At 30.3% G+C, this 14,480-nt stretch overlaps 1 protein-coding gene across 3 annotated transcripts in view; it reads right to left on the bottom strand.

Moving 5' to 3' along the window:
* Positions 1-1,066: 1,066 nt before the first annotated feature.
* Positions 1,067-14,480, bottom strand: part of LOC127280419 (DNA excision repair protein ERCC-5) — a 37,333-nt gene continuing 23,919 nt past the window's right edge. For all 3 annotated transcript variants that reach the window (XM_051303379.1, XM_051303380.1, XM_051303381.1), the window contains exons 3-6: positions 13,472-13,647; positions 12,824-13,267; positions 12,289-12,511; positions 1,067-4,392 (exon numbers count right to left, since the gene is read on the bottom strand). In XM_051303379.1, the coding sequence (XP_051159336.1) occupies positions 1,892-4,392; positions 12,289-12,511; positions 12,824-13,267; positions 13,472-13,647 (3,344 nt within the window). In that variant the 3' untranslated portion in view covers positions 1,067-1,891. The remainder of the gene's footprint in view (positions 4,393-12,288; positions 12,512-12,823; positions 13,268-13,471; positions 13,648-14,480) is intronic.

A 14,480-nucleotide genomic window follows, 5' to 3' on the forward strand; every position in this document is an offset into this window, starting at 1 on the left:
AGGAGAAAGCCGCATGGCTTAGTTTCAAAGCAGTTGTCGAAAATTTTCTGGGTAATCACAAGAGTGAAAATTTGGAGCAAATAGTTAGTGATATGATCAAAAACTTTGGTAAGTTAGGATGCTTAATGAGCATAAAGTTGCATTACTTAGACACGCATCGGGATCAATTCCCTGAAAATTTTGGAGATTACAGTGAAGAACAAGAAGAACGATTCCATCAAGATCTGAAAGAATTTGAGCGTCGTTATCAAATCCATCAATTTTTACAAAATTCGTCCGCCATATTGGAGCCGCCATTTTAAATTTTGAAAATCTAACTTTAGATTCGTAATCAGCGACCCAAAAAACCTCTAGATACCAAGTTTGAAGTAAATCCATCAATTTTTACAAAATTCGTCCGCCATATTGGAGCCGCCATTTTGAATTTTGAAAATCTAACTTCAAATTCGTCATCAGCGACCCAAAAAACCCCTAGATACCAATTTTGAAGTAAATCCATAAGTTTTTAAAAAAATAGCCTACCTCTCAAAATCCGACAGGTTTTTGGAGGTTAGAAAAAAATCCTAACGTGATTGAGCAAAACGGACTTCGGATTCGTGTTCAGCGCGTCAAAATACATAGGAAATGACTAGTCTGGTCTGCCGCGCACGACACTTTTTTTTTGTGGGACTGTGTTACCGTCGGAAATTGTCGGTACGATTAACGTTCGAGGAGTGGAAATTCGGCGCTGACTTTAAAGCAAGATATTTCAAGTTAGAAAAAAGTTAGAGACTTCTAACTTAGATGGTTGGAAAGCTGATAAAATTCTACTTCTAAATGTATATCAAGAAAATTTTTTTCTTTTTTTTGTATTTATAACACCGAAAAGATTTCAAGCAAAAATTATGCAATTTTCGTACTGTCGTACTAATGTTCTTGACTTCGGGCATAATCTACAATAATGTATGGAAAAATTTGACAATTTTACAACATAATCTTGAAGATCTTAGCTTTAATTTGCATTTTTGAAACTTAAAAAATGTTTAGTGGTTCCTGAAATATGTTTAAAAAAAATACATTGACAAAGTTTTATGAATGTTTGTTCAAATAAAATTATTAATTTTATTTGAAATTAATAATTTATTTTAATTATTTCAAAAAATTAATTTAAAAAAGTTTTTTTGAAAAGTTATTTACAATATAAATAAGTATATATTTATTACTTAATATTAAAAATGTAGATAGTTCTTTTTCTCGCGGAAAGTGAGCCTGTCTTATTAAAAATGTGGATAAAAAACGACACTATTTACAAAGTTTTCTTCTTCTCTACCTTTTGCGATCAGTTCATATACGAAATATAGTTCTTTTAAATAAGTATTTTGAAGAAGATTGGTCACTTCGTTTGGCAGATGGCAGCTTCTTAAAAATTAATTCTCTAAAATCTCTGTACATAGGTTATAATTAACACTTAATTATCTTCTGCTCTAATTAAAAATTTTAATTACTAATAGGATACATAGGTTAATTTTTTATTATGAATCCGACGGTGTAAAGATTTCTTTTTTATTAAAATGTGATCAGTGAACCCTATGATTGTAACAAAAACCTATTTTAAATTTTTCTCGATATAAATGTAATATAAATTATTTTTTGGAATATTTGTAAACAGATCTTTTATGTTCATCAAAATCTTTTTATCATATGCAAAATATAACTTTATTTAACTTTATTTACAACATAGTAAAACTGCTTGTTTTTTCAATAAATCTTTTATATGAATGCTAATAAATATTGATATATATTCAAAAAATAATGAAGAAAAAAATATTCAGTTGCAAGAGAAGTAAACATTATTATTGCTATTATTATTATTTTATTATTATTGTTATTGCGAAAAATGAGTATATTTTATTTAAGAGCTACTACTACTACTTTCTGACAGTTGAGCTTTTTTAAGTATTTTACCGGAATGTCTTACCTTCTTTTTCGCACGAGCTGATTTCTTTTTTGACTTATTAAATACTTCTATAGCATGAATTTTATTCTTTGCTGCTTTTATTCGAGAACTTTCTTTCTGAGGTATATACTCCTCACTCCTTTTATCGAAATTTACAGCAGCCAGTTGAGATTTTTGTGTAGACGAATCTTTAAATTTTGAACAATTAGCCTCGCCTTTGAAAGTACTTTTAGAAAGCACTTGATCTTCTAATTCTTTAACAAGAAGTAACGAATCGACTTCATCATCTACTTCAGTATCATTACAATTAGCTTTTGCACTTTTTTCCTTAATACTATTTTCTTCTACCGTTCCCGATTCCATTCTACTCACAGCCGATTGAAGTCGTTTACTTAAACTGCCTTTAATATTCTTTGGTACCATTCGAAATTGAAAATATGCATCAATTCCTTTTTGAGATCTGCCTTCTGACAATTTTTTCATAATTGGATTAATTTTTTCCTCAAATTTAAGTTTATCCCAACCAAATTTTTGTTTAACATAATCAAACAAAAGATTTACATTTGGCTTTTTCCAAGTGAATTTTTCTTTGGATTCATCAACCGTTGGAAAAAGGTAAGCTTGTACCACAGATTGACTTGGAAAGCCATCTGCAATTTGTGTATTTTTTAATTTATTTCGAAGATTTGTTCTGTTTGATTCAGAAAGTTTACCCGATTTAAACCAGTCTGAAAAATTAACTAGTCCTTGAAGTAGATTTTCATCTCCCGATGGAAAGGCAGCGAGAATTTCCATAGCCGTCACAGGTCCAATGCCACGCAATCCTGAAGTGTAATCGCTTCCAACTAATAAAGCAAGCTGAATCAGTTGCTGTCTTGATAATTTGAAATGATGATGAATGTCGCAAGATCGAAATTGCAAAACGGTTTTATTGTTGTTGAAAAAATTTTTGTAAACGCACTTCGCACCAAAAAGCCAAATATCCGAATCGTCTGTTATTGTTCCATCAGTGAGGTTTATTTGTTCCAGATAAGCGCACTGAGCTTCTGCTTCCATTGGAGCTACAATGTAAGGTATTCCAAAAAGGCGAAGAAGTTCTTGTGCTTCTGTACACATTTGGTCAGTGATATTCACTGCCTGCCTTTCTAATTTTCCTATTTCTGCATTTAGTTCCTTTCGTTCGTCTTCCAATATATCCAATGTCGAAATAATATCTTTTCCAGCGAGAGGTAAAGAAATAGAATTTAAAGCTTCTGATAATTGAGAAGATGTAATGGAAGTAATATTTGATTCTACAGTTGATTCGGAAGAAGGTGATTTATTTTTAAAATCACTTTTTGATTCTTCTTTTTTACTACTTTGTTCTTCCTTGATATCTTTATTGTCCAAATTTTTCAAATCGTAATTCTCATCATTTAAATCAACAGTTTCCTTTTCCATTGTATCTGACAAATCTTTTGATTTTTCAATTTCAAAAACATCAGCAAATAGATCATTTTCTAAATTGTTGACATGTTTAACAATGATATCAAAACTGTTTTTAGTTTCATGTTTACGAGTAAAACTTGCTTCAGAAATTGAATTATCTACTTCGATAAAGTCATCATCAGAATCACTACTGTCTGAAAATATTTCTTTCACATTTGAAATATTTAAAACTTTCTCAGATATTTCTGATTTTTCTTTCAAAGAAATAGTTTTATCGACAAGTGAATCTTTTGAAATTTCATCCGAAAGTAAATTCGTATTTTTCTCCGTGCGTTTATTACAGCCAACCGTAATAAATTCTTTATCATCATTATCGCTATTTTCTGACGATATTTCTTGCACACTCGAAATATTTAAAGGTTCTTTAACTTTATCTGATATTTCCATTAAAGAGACACTTTTATCGTCAAGCAATTCGTTGGAAATTTCAGTAGAATCAGAATTTAGAAATATATTTTTTTCTGTCTCTTTATTACATAAATGTTCAATATTAGATAAAATTTGTTCGTTAGCAACAATAGATTGATGTACATTGTCAGACGTACTACTTTTTGGTTCATTAATATTGTTTTTTTTATCTTCTTTTTTTAATTTTAATGAAACTTCTAGTTTCTTATTAAACTTACGCTTCTTCTTCTTCTTCTTTCTTTTTTGTTTTATAAAATTAGAAATTTGTTCTTCAGTTAATGATGTGCACTCTAACATATATTTTTTTATTTTCTCTGTTGTGCTATTACTTTGAACACTTGTTTCAGGAATTGGATTTAAAACAATATCTACATCTGAATCCCAGTTATCGTCTTCATCCCATTCCTGCACACTTTCAGATGAAGACGTTTCTTTAAAATCGACATCACTAGGAGATAATTTTTCTATAGAAATTGGTACATTTTTTACACTTAGCTTATCGCCTTTTGTACATGTTTGTGTAGTAATGTTATTAGTTGTTTCTTGCTCTACATTTTTATCTGTAAAACAAAAAAGTTTTTATTGAATGTTTTTAAAATATAAAAAAATAGATTCCAAATTTATAATTAAAAAAAAGAACTTTTTAAAGAAAGGAAGGAAGCTTTTCAAAAAGATGATTTATGCTCTCAAAAAAGTTACAGTTATGCTATAATTGAGGACCCCGATTCTATAAGGCGCTCTTCGCTTGAGACAGCCGCCTTGCAACCAATCAGGTGGTCCAAAAATGAAAAAAATAAAATTCAAAATTAAAATTTTTTAAAAAACAAATATCAAAATTAATAAAGGTAAAAAAGTAGAAAAATTTTTACGATAATTTAATGGACTTTTAAAACATAACTCGTCGTAATTTCGACAAATATTGATGAATTTTTTTGAAATTTGGTGCAATTTATTCAGTTTATACTATGAAAGACGACAATCATAAAAAAAAATTGGTCAAGTACGAGTTGCACTCGCTTACCTAGGCTAGGGTTCCGTTCACGATTATTTAAATTTAAATATTTAAATATAATATTTTAAAGGAGTCGGCTATATTTTTCGTGAAATCTCCACGTGAAATTAAATAGCAGCTTCTTAGCTCTCAAAAAATTTCTTATTATTTATCACAGAAAAAACCTGAATTCAAATTGAGTATACATTCTATACTCAATTTGATTCGCAACAAAAATGAAACTGGTTGTTTCATTTCGAGTTCTAAGGTAAAAGTATCAAAATGAAACAGGCAAGTTTCATTTTGAGAAAAAGAAAAATGGAAAAATATTGTGAAATAACGAATAATTTTGCACAAAAACATGAAATATAATAATTACAAAGAAGTAAATAACACGCTAGACTTAATATATTTGATTAAAAATTGCTTGTAATCGCGTAATAAAATAATAAAGGAAATATGTTTTTAGGTTAGAAAAATGAAAACATGTGTTTTGACAACAGGAACGGTACTGCCAACTTAAATAATAGCGGTAAATTTAAAAACTTATGAAATTATTATTATCTACGTAAATAATAATAAATAATTTTTATTTAAAAACTTCTAAATATTCGTACTGGTCAAAATAATCTTTCTGGTGTTGTTGAAATATTAGAAACAATAATTGAAATACAAAATTACTCTGCTTATGATGCCAACTTAGAAATCTGAAATTCCAGCCAATATCATTTTGAATAACATGAAGTTTGTCCCATATTCATTTCGATACCCAAAAGAAAATGAGTTGCAACAAAAATGAGTCCAAGTTTTTTCTGTGATATTAAATAACAATAAAGTTTTAATTTTGAAAATATGTGTTTTTCAACCTCCTAATGAAAAAGTTATCGAGGGAATTTTCATTCTGGAAAAACTTCTCGCGACAAAATTTTTCCTTAAATATTCCCTCACAACAAAAGGATATTCAGGATATCCTTGGGACGTCCTGGGGATATCGATTTGTTTTCGGCGGTTTGGATATCCCTGGGATATCTTAGAGATGTCCATGGATATCCAGAGGATATCGTAGGGATATCCGAATCGCCAAAAGCAAATGGATATCCCCAGGACGTCCCAGGGATATCCTGAATATCCTTGTGTTGTGAGGGTTAAGGAAGTTTTTCCAAAAGTTTGGAATTAATTCTATAAGAAATAAAGAAGTTATAAGGAAAATAGTGAAAAACTATTTTTCCTTTTTCTTCAGCAGCAGCCATGACACTTCACGACTTAGTTTCTTCAGGGGCGTTCATATTATATAATTCGCCCAACATGCCTTTATTAATTTTAATATTTGTTTTATAAAAAAATGTCAAAGAAATAAAAAGGTGTGGATTTTTATTTCCTACAGGATAGGGTTATTGAAAAAATTTTATTTTGAATTTTATTTTTTTCCATTTTGGACCACCTGACTGGTTGCAAGGCGGCTGCCTCAAGCGTAGAGCGCCTTATAGAATCGGGGTCCTCAATTATGCTTTCAAATAGTGTCAATTATGCTATATATTATTATACTCTTAAATTTTTACTGAAGTTCTAAAATATTAAATATATCTAATAAATTAAAAATTTCGAATTATTTAAACAAAAAAGTATTTAAAATTTAAACTATGATTAAATCTATTTAAAAAAATAATACAAAGAGTTCAGCAATTTAAAACAAAAATTCAAACCAATATCAAAATTTTTAAAATTAGCAATAATTTTTTGCAAAATTCACCTTTAACGTAACAAATCATAATATTTTTAAATCTCAATTTTTTTATCAATAAAACATGATTTTTAATAGGTATACAATTAAATTATTTACTTATTTTTACATAAAAATTCTTCGAAAATTTAAATATATATTTTCAAAATTTTTAATTAAATTCTTTAATAAATTTCAATTATTTTCTAAATCTGCTATCAAATTTTCATTTATTTAACATCCTTGTAATTAAATATCTATAAAATTTTAATTTAACAATTGTAATTTTAAAACAAAATAATTCTAAACAAATTCTTCGAAAATTTTATTATCTATATTAAATCTAAATAATTATATTATTTCAAACATTTTTAACTAAAACTCAGTAAATTTTATCATTTTCAAAAATTTAAATGAATTTAGGGCAATTTTACACTACCGTCCGAAATTGTGCGAACGCTTACACCGCGAGTCCTTGAAAAACATACTCGCGTGAAAATAAAGATAACTCTAAGAGAAATTAACGTAGAGACTTTTCCCTTATAGCGTTGAAAAGCTTATTAAATTTCGAAAAAAATGATACCTATTTGAATGAGATTGCTTAAATAGGTTTAAATATATCATATTACAAAGTTGAAAAAATAATTGTAATTTTTTGCTTATTTCCTACCTTGACTTTAACCTCTTGCATGGTCCAGGAAAATCGACGAAAAAAATTGTCCTTTAACATAATTATTCCTTGAAATCTAAGCTTTCCATTGATTCCAAGAACAATAAAAAATGTTGACGAGTTTGCCAGTAGTTGAAAAAAAGGACGAGCGTGCACGAAAAAAATTCGACCGTCAATCGCTCGATTTTTCCGTCTCGCTGCCTCTTTCGTTCGTGTGCCAGGGCTGAAACAGAGAATTTTGATTAGGCGCTTTCCGGGCACCATTAATTTCATTATTTTTGCCTTTTTGTGAACATAAATTATTTGTATAACGCGAAAGATATCATAATTGTGTTATAAGTTAATTAATAATAATAACAGTCATAAAGCAGAAATTGAAAAATTGATATTGACTGCAAGAGAAAAAAATATTTCACATACATAAAGACATTAATTTTTTAATCAATCATAAATAAAATAATTATACAATTAAAGTTTTGTAAAAATTAAAATATATTTATAATCATTAAACAATTTATTATTAAGAATCAAAAACCTCGTTGATCAAATTGAATTTTTTAATAATGAAATATATAAGTTTTATTACATTTATTTAATTTTAATAACTGTATAATTAACTTATAACACAATTATGATATCTTTCGCGTCATACAAATAATTTATGTTCACAAAAAGGCAAAAATAATGAAATTAATGGTGCCCGGAAACCGCCTAATCAAAATTCTCTGTTTCGGCCCTGGCGCACGAACGAAAGAGGCAGCGAGACGGGAAAATCGAGCGATTGACGGTCGAATAATTATGTTAAAGGACAATTTTTTTCGTCGATTTTCCTGGACCATGCAAGAGGTTAAAGTCAAGGTAGGAAATAAGCAAAAAATTACAATTATTTTTTCAACTTTGTAATATGATATATTTAAACCTATTTAAGCAATCTCATTCAAATAGGTATCATTTTTTTCGAAATTTAATAAGCTTTCCAACGCTATAAGGGAAAAGTCTCTACGTTAATTTCTCTTAGAGTTATCTTTATTTTCACGCGAGTATGTTTTTCAATGACTCGCGGTGTAAGCGTTCGCACAATTTCGGACGGTAGTGTACCTCTAAAAATACTCCATTAACCAAAATTTTAAGAACCTATCTCATAAGGATGTATAAATAAGTTCTAAAAATCAATTGTTAGAACTTTCATTTAATATAAATTCTACATAGAATTTTCATTGAGCCGAATTTTATTTGTTCGAATTATTATTTTAAAGAATTTTCATTAAACTGATTTTATGTATTACAGAATTTTTATATAACCAAAAATTCCCTTCACCTAATTTTTATTTGTTTAAATTTTCATTTGTCAGAATTTTTATTTGCTCGAATTTTCATTTAACATAATAATCATTTTAATGAATTTTTATTAGGTAGAATTTCATTGCATAGAATCATTTTATTCTTTAAGACGAATTTCCATTTGTTCGAATTATTATTTAATAGAATTTCTATATAACCGATTTTCCATATTATAGAATTTATAATTAACCGAAAAATTATTGAACAGAATTTCTAATTGATAGAATTTTATTGCAAATAGCCGAACAAACAATCGACATAAAGATTTTGGCGCGATTTTTAAAATCAACAAATCAAAAACACAGCCACACAAAAAAAAATTTGTTTTCTGACCCAGAGGTCTCACTATGTGTACTTTATGTTTTTGGGGTCGCTGAATCCGAATCCGAGGTCCATTTAACCCCATCAGTTCAGGGTTTTGATATAACCCCAGAAAACAAATATGGCGGACACCTTTTGGAAAAATTCATCGGATTCGCTTGAAACTCGTTACTCGGGGGTTTTAAGGGTCGCCGATTACGAATTTGATGTCAGTTTTCAAAAATTCAAAATGGCGGATCCAATATGGCGGACACTTTTTTGTAAAATTCATCGGATTCGCTTGAAAATCGTTACTCAGGGGTTTTGGGAGTCGCCGATTATGAATTTAATGTCAGTTTTCAAAAATTCAAAATGGCGGATCCAATATGGCGGACACTTTTTTGTAAAATTCGTCGGATTCGCTTGAAAATCGTTACTCAGGGGTTTTAGGGGTCACTGAATCCCAATTTGAAGACAGTTTTCAAAAATTCAAAAGAATTACTAAAATATGTCAATTTCTACACGGGATATTAACGGAAAATATCGATATTAAATTTTATTTCAACATAAAAACTCTTAAAGAATTTGAAGCTTAAGTTCTATGCAGAGTAATTGGATCTTGCGTGTGTCTGCATCCAGGGCACCTCCACGTGGTGACGGTGGGCAACGGAGATTGTCCGCTATCCAGCTAAGTCCCTAGATAACGGCTTTGATGCCGTCATGGCAGACCCACGTAAGAAATGTGTTACGATGCAGGGACTCGGAACCCCAGTATCGGCGGTTGAGGGTGAGAAAGCAGGCTCTCAGGCGTCGAAATCCAGCAATTGCAGCTCTTTATTGGTGGGAAACTTGGCTAATGTAGAGTATACTGCGACAAGACAAAGTAACAATCTATGTCACGACTGCGATAGTAATCGTGATGTGTTTTGTTATATCTGCTGCAAGTACGAAATCAGTTCATTGCGAAAACAAATTAATGATGACGTCAAAGTCAAATACAAGGAGATTTTTGATTCAGAAATTGATGAGAATGCATGGGCTCCCAATATAATTTGCAATTGTTGTAAATTAATGCTTAACCGTTGGAAGAAAGACAAAAAAGCAATCAAATTTTCCAGTCCAGCAGAATGGAAGAAACCTCTTTGTAAAGAAGATTGCTTTTTTTGCTCAAATAAAGTTACTCAGAATTACACTTCTAAAAATAAACACAACATCGTTTATAAAACAGTAACATCAGTAAAGGCTCCAATTTTACCCAACAACAAAGAAGAAAAAACTGATTTCGAGAGCATTAACGCAGTGAGAAATTATGAATTAATGAATGTTGATGAATACGAGCCTGAAAGCGATCATGACGATAGCGACTCTGACTATTCTGCAGACACTAAAAAATCAGTCCGAAAGCTACTTTCACAGCCTGTATTAAATGATCTCATACGCGACTTAGGTTTGCCAAAAGATAGTGCGGAGTTTTTGGCTTCATTTATGAAGCAGCATGATTTCCTAGAACCAAAGACAAGGGTTTCCATATATCGAAATCGAGAATCAGACTTTCGAAAATACTTTTCTAAAGATGATGATTTTGTACTGATATAATTGGACTGATGAATGAAATGAAAAAAAATTGCTACAAAGCAACAGATTGGCGTCTTTTCATCGATTCTTCAAAAAGAAGTATTAAGGAAGTATTACTGCATAATACCAATGTTTATGCTCCTATACCTATAGCTCATTCGACTGTAATGAAAGAAAAATATGGAAATATGGAAATACTTCTGAATAAAATTGGTTACGAGCAACACAGATGGCAGATTTGTGGAGATTTCAAAATCATAACTATGTTAGTTGGGCAACAGTCTGGATTTACAAAATATCCCTGCTACTTATGTTTATGGGATAGTAGAGCTAGAAAACAGCATTACAAGATAAGAGATTGGCCTATGAGAAAGTCCCTCACACCTGGATCGCACAATGTCATTAATGAATCGCTCGTAGATCCATCAAAGGTCCTGCCTCCTCCTCTGCACATTAAGTTAGGTCTTATGAAACAGTATGTCAAAGCTCTTGATAAGACAGGTAAATGTTTCGAGTATTTACAGGCGATATTTCCTACAATTTCTGAGGTCAAAATTAAAGAAGGTATCTTTGACGGTCCTCAAATTCGAAAATTGCTTAAGGATAATGTCTTTATTAGTCAGATGAATAATGTGGAGAAAGCAGCTTGGTTGAGTTTTCGAAAGGTTGTAGAAAACTTCTTGGGAAATCGAAAAAGTCCACAATATAAAGAAATAGTGGCCAAGATGATAAATAACTATGAGAAGTTAGGATGCTTGATGAGTTTGAAACTGCATTTCTTACACTCCCATCTTGACAAGTTTCCGGAAAACGTAGGACACTTCAGCGAAGAACAAGGTGAACGATTCCACCAAGACATTAAAATTGTTGAAACTCGCTATCAGGGAGCGTGGGATGTCAATATGTTGGCAGACTTTTGCTGGATGCTCAAAAGAGAATCACTTGAACAGAACAACAAGCGTAAAAGAAATCCCCTCCACAGATCGTTTGAAGAGAAAAGAACACGATATAGTTCAAAAAAAGAAAACCATTAAAATATTATCCGCTTTTGGAGCAGCATTCTTATTTATCAATCAGCCCTCTTAAGGGCTATACATGATGTACAAAATCCGATCGAGCAACCTCCCCGCGGTGTACATCGGGTAATGCCAATGCCGACGGTACAAGGATTTAGAAAATTGGTCTTAATTAAATGAATGTAATAATAAAGTCATTTTTTGAGGTTAGAAAAAATTTCTGATTTTAATGGAGTTAAATAGACCTCGAATTCGGGTTCAGCGAACCCTAAAACCCCTGAGTAACGATTTTCAAGCGAATCCGATGAATTTTACAAAAAAGTGTCCGCCATATTGGATCCGCCATTTTCAATTTTTGAAAACTGACATAAAATTCGTAATCGGCGACCCTTAAAATCCCCGAGTAACGAGTTTCAAGCGAATCCGATGAATTTTTCCAAAAGGTGTCCGCCATATTGGTTTTCTGGGGTTATATCAAAACCCTGAACTGATGGGGTTAAATGGACCTCGGATTCGGATTCAGCGACCCCAAAAACATAAAGTACACATAGTGAGACCTCTGGGTCAGAACACAAATTTTTTTTTGTGTGGCTGTGAAATTATCCAGAAAATTGTGATTAGTTACTTTTAAAAATTGAATCGAAATCTTTCTATTGTTTGTTTGTTCAGCTATCGGCAATTTGAAACAAATTAAAATTCTATCAATTAGAAATTCTGTTAAATATAAATTCTGTAGTTTGTAGAAAAATTTGAGCAAGTTGGCAAGCTCTTACCAACAATTCTGCGTTCTACCCGTGAAATCCCTCCAAAGTTAAATTAAATTTTTTTTTAAAAAATACTTACCATTGAGAAAAATAACTCTAGACGAACTGTCAGAGGCAATTCTTAATCCAGGATTATTATGATCTGTTGTTTCTATGCCTTGTTCAGTTAAAAGTTTATCCAATTCTTCTAATGTTAAAGTTTTACTACCTCCTATTTCTTTTTCTGCAGTTTCTAAAGACTCTTGAACATGTCTACGTTTTAATAATCGTTTCATTTGAAAATTCGAAAAATCATTCAACACCTAAAATAAAAATCAATTATAGAACAATAAATATAGTATTTTTTTAAAAGATGATAATTTCTTAATTGCATTTTGAGAAGAAAGCGAAAAAGTACGTGAGATGTCGTTTATATTTTTTCAACGATAGAAATAAGAAATATCTTTTTTTAATATTCGTTTTATCCCAAAACAAAATTATAAAACAACTTTTTGGAAATAAATTTACTTCTATTAACAAATCACCATTAATTTTATTTAATTGGCAGTATATTCAGTTAAATAAGGAATTGTATGTTTTTACTCAAGTAGAAAATAGTTTTAAATGCAACGTACTGGTGGCATTTCATGAATGCGGCCCCAAGAATTTTGTTTCCTTGTATCCTTGAGGTCAGTAAGAATATCATATCTTACATCAGCAGGTAAACATCTAAATTCGTTCGTATCAATATTCACACTATGGATATTTCCTATCCATTTAGATTGTTTATGAGGACTAGATTCTTCAGAAGAATCATAGTCAGATTCATCAATAAAATCAAAATCATCGATTTGCTCTTTACTGGTACTTGGTTGTTCAATTACTGTATATAAATCATTGACTTCAGTGGATTTAACAGCTCCTTCTGAAATTTCTACTGACGAACTCCTTTGTTCTTGATCAGTTTTTCGGTCGAAAACATCATTAACAGCAAAACGTTTTATTAAGTTACTCATCAATTTAGACTGTAAATTTTTTGCTTTACTGCCTGCAATCGATTTCAGTTTCCTGCGAGTAGCCTGAAAATATAAGCAAATGTGATAAAAAAAAAATTTTTGAATTTATAATCGGAAGAAATTATATTCAACAAGAAAATCAAATTTGGCAGTACTTTTGTGAATTCAGTACTTTAGTTGTGATAAAGAACTTTATCAAATATAGAGAATATAGAGAATAACAAGAATAATGTTAATTTAAAAATTAAATAAGAAGTGAAATCTTACAATTGTATTTCTTTTAAGCATTGGAACGCCACCATCAAATACGAAAACGGGTTTTATTTTGAAGTACAGAAGTTTGCATATTCTATTAAAAAGTCCAAGAAGATGGGCATTTTGCAGAGAATCGCCTTTCCCATCTTTATAACCTTGTAAAACTTGATGTATCCATATTGAAACATCTAAAATAAAAAGTAAAATACAATATTTAAATTTTAAAAATAGTTGCTAACATTGTAATGATTGCACAGGACCAGAAAAATTTGTTACGACTCAGTCAATTGGAGTATGCATCCTAAAAGAATTTTTGATCACTATATCCAAATCCGTTGCCCATTTATCTCTATCACGTCAGAATTTTTTTTAATAATAATTTTTTATAAATTTAAACAAATTATCTATAATTTACATAAATAGGTCGACTTTTTTATGTTTAACTAACCAGGATACTAATTTTTAGTAGGGTCAGTTGGGGTAAATGGGGACAAGAAGTTTTGGAGCTTAATTTACAGTTTTAAAATTAAGTTCAACGTCAATATTTTAACCTCAGATCACCTGCAAGAGGTTTTGAGTATTGCCAGGCTTTTATCTTGACAATTGGCAGCAAGATAAAAAAAGTTATCGCTCAATGCATAAAAACTTGAAAATCAAAGTAAAACTGTTTCAGTATTTTGTCTCGCATTTCAAAGAAAACAGACTTAAAAATCATACCAAATTTTTTGCTTATTCCTTATGATTCCTATAACAGAAATTCACTTGAATTTTTGTCAATTTAGTTAATAATGACCAGCTGTCCCCATTTACCCCAAATTTTATGAAATTTTCTAAATTTTGGGGTAAATGGGGACAGTCAATTTCATGCGTTTAAAGCTTATCTAAATTTTTTTTCTGCTGCATAAAATTAATCCTGGGAACGTAAATAACAACTTTAAAAAAATAAACCTACAAATATTACCTTTTAAACGAAGAAATTTACGTAATTTGTAAAAAATAAGTTATACTCTATTCAAAAAAT

Source organism: Leptopilina boulardi, unplaced genomic scaffold (genome assembly GCF_019393585.1).
Source record: "Leptopilina boulardi isolate dan_hultmark-lab unplaced genomic scaffold, ZJU_Lbou_2.1 LbouV2_244, whole genome shotgun sequence".
NCBI classification, from domain to species: Eukaryota; Metazoa; Arthropoda; class Insecta; order Hymenoptera; family Figitidae; genus Leptopilina; species Leptopilina boulardi.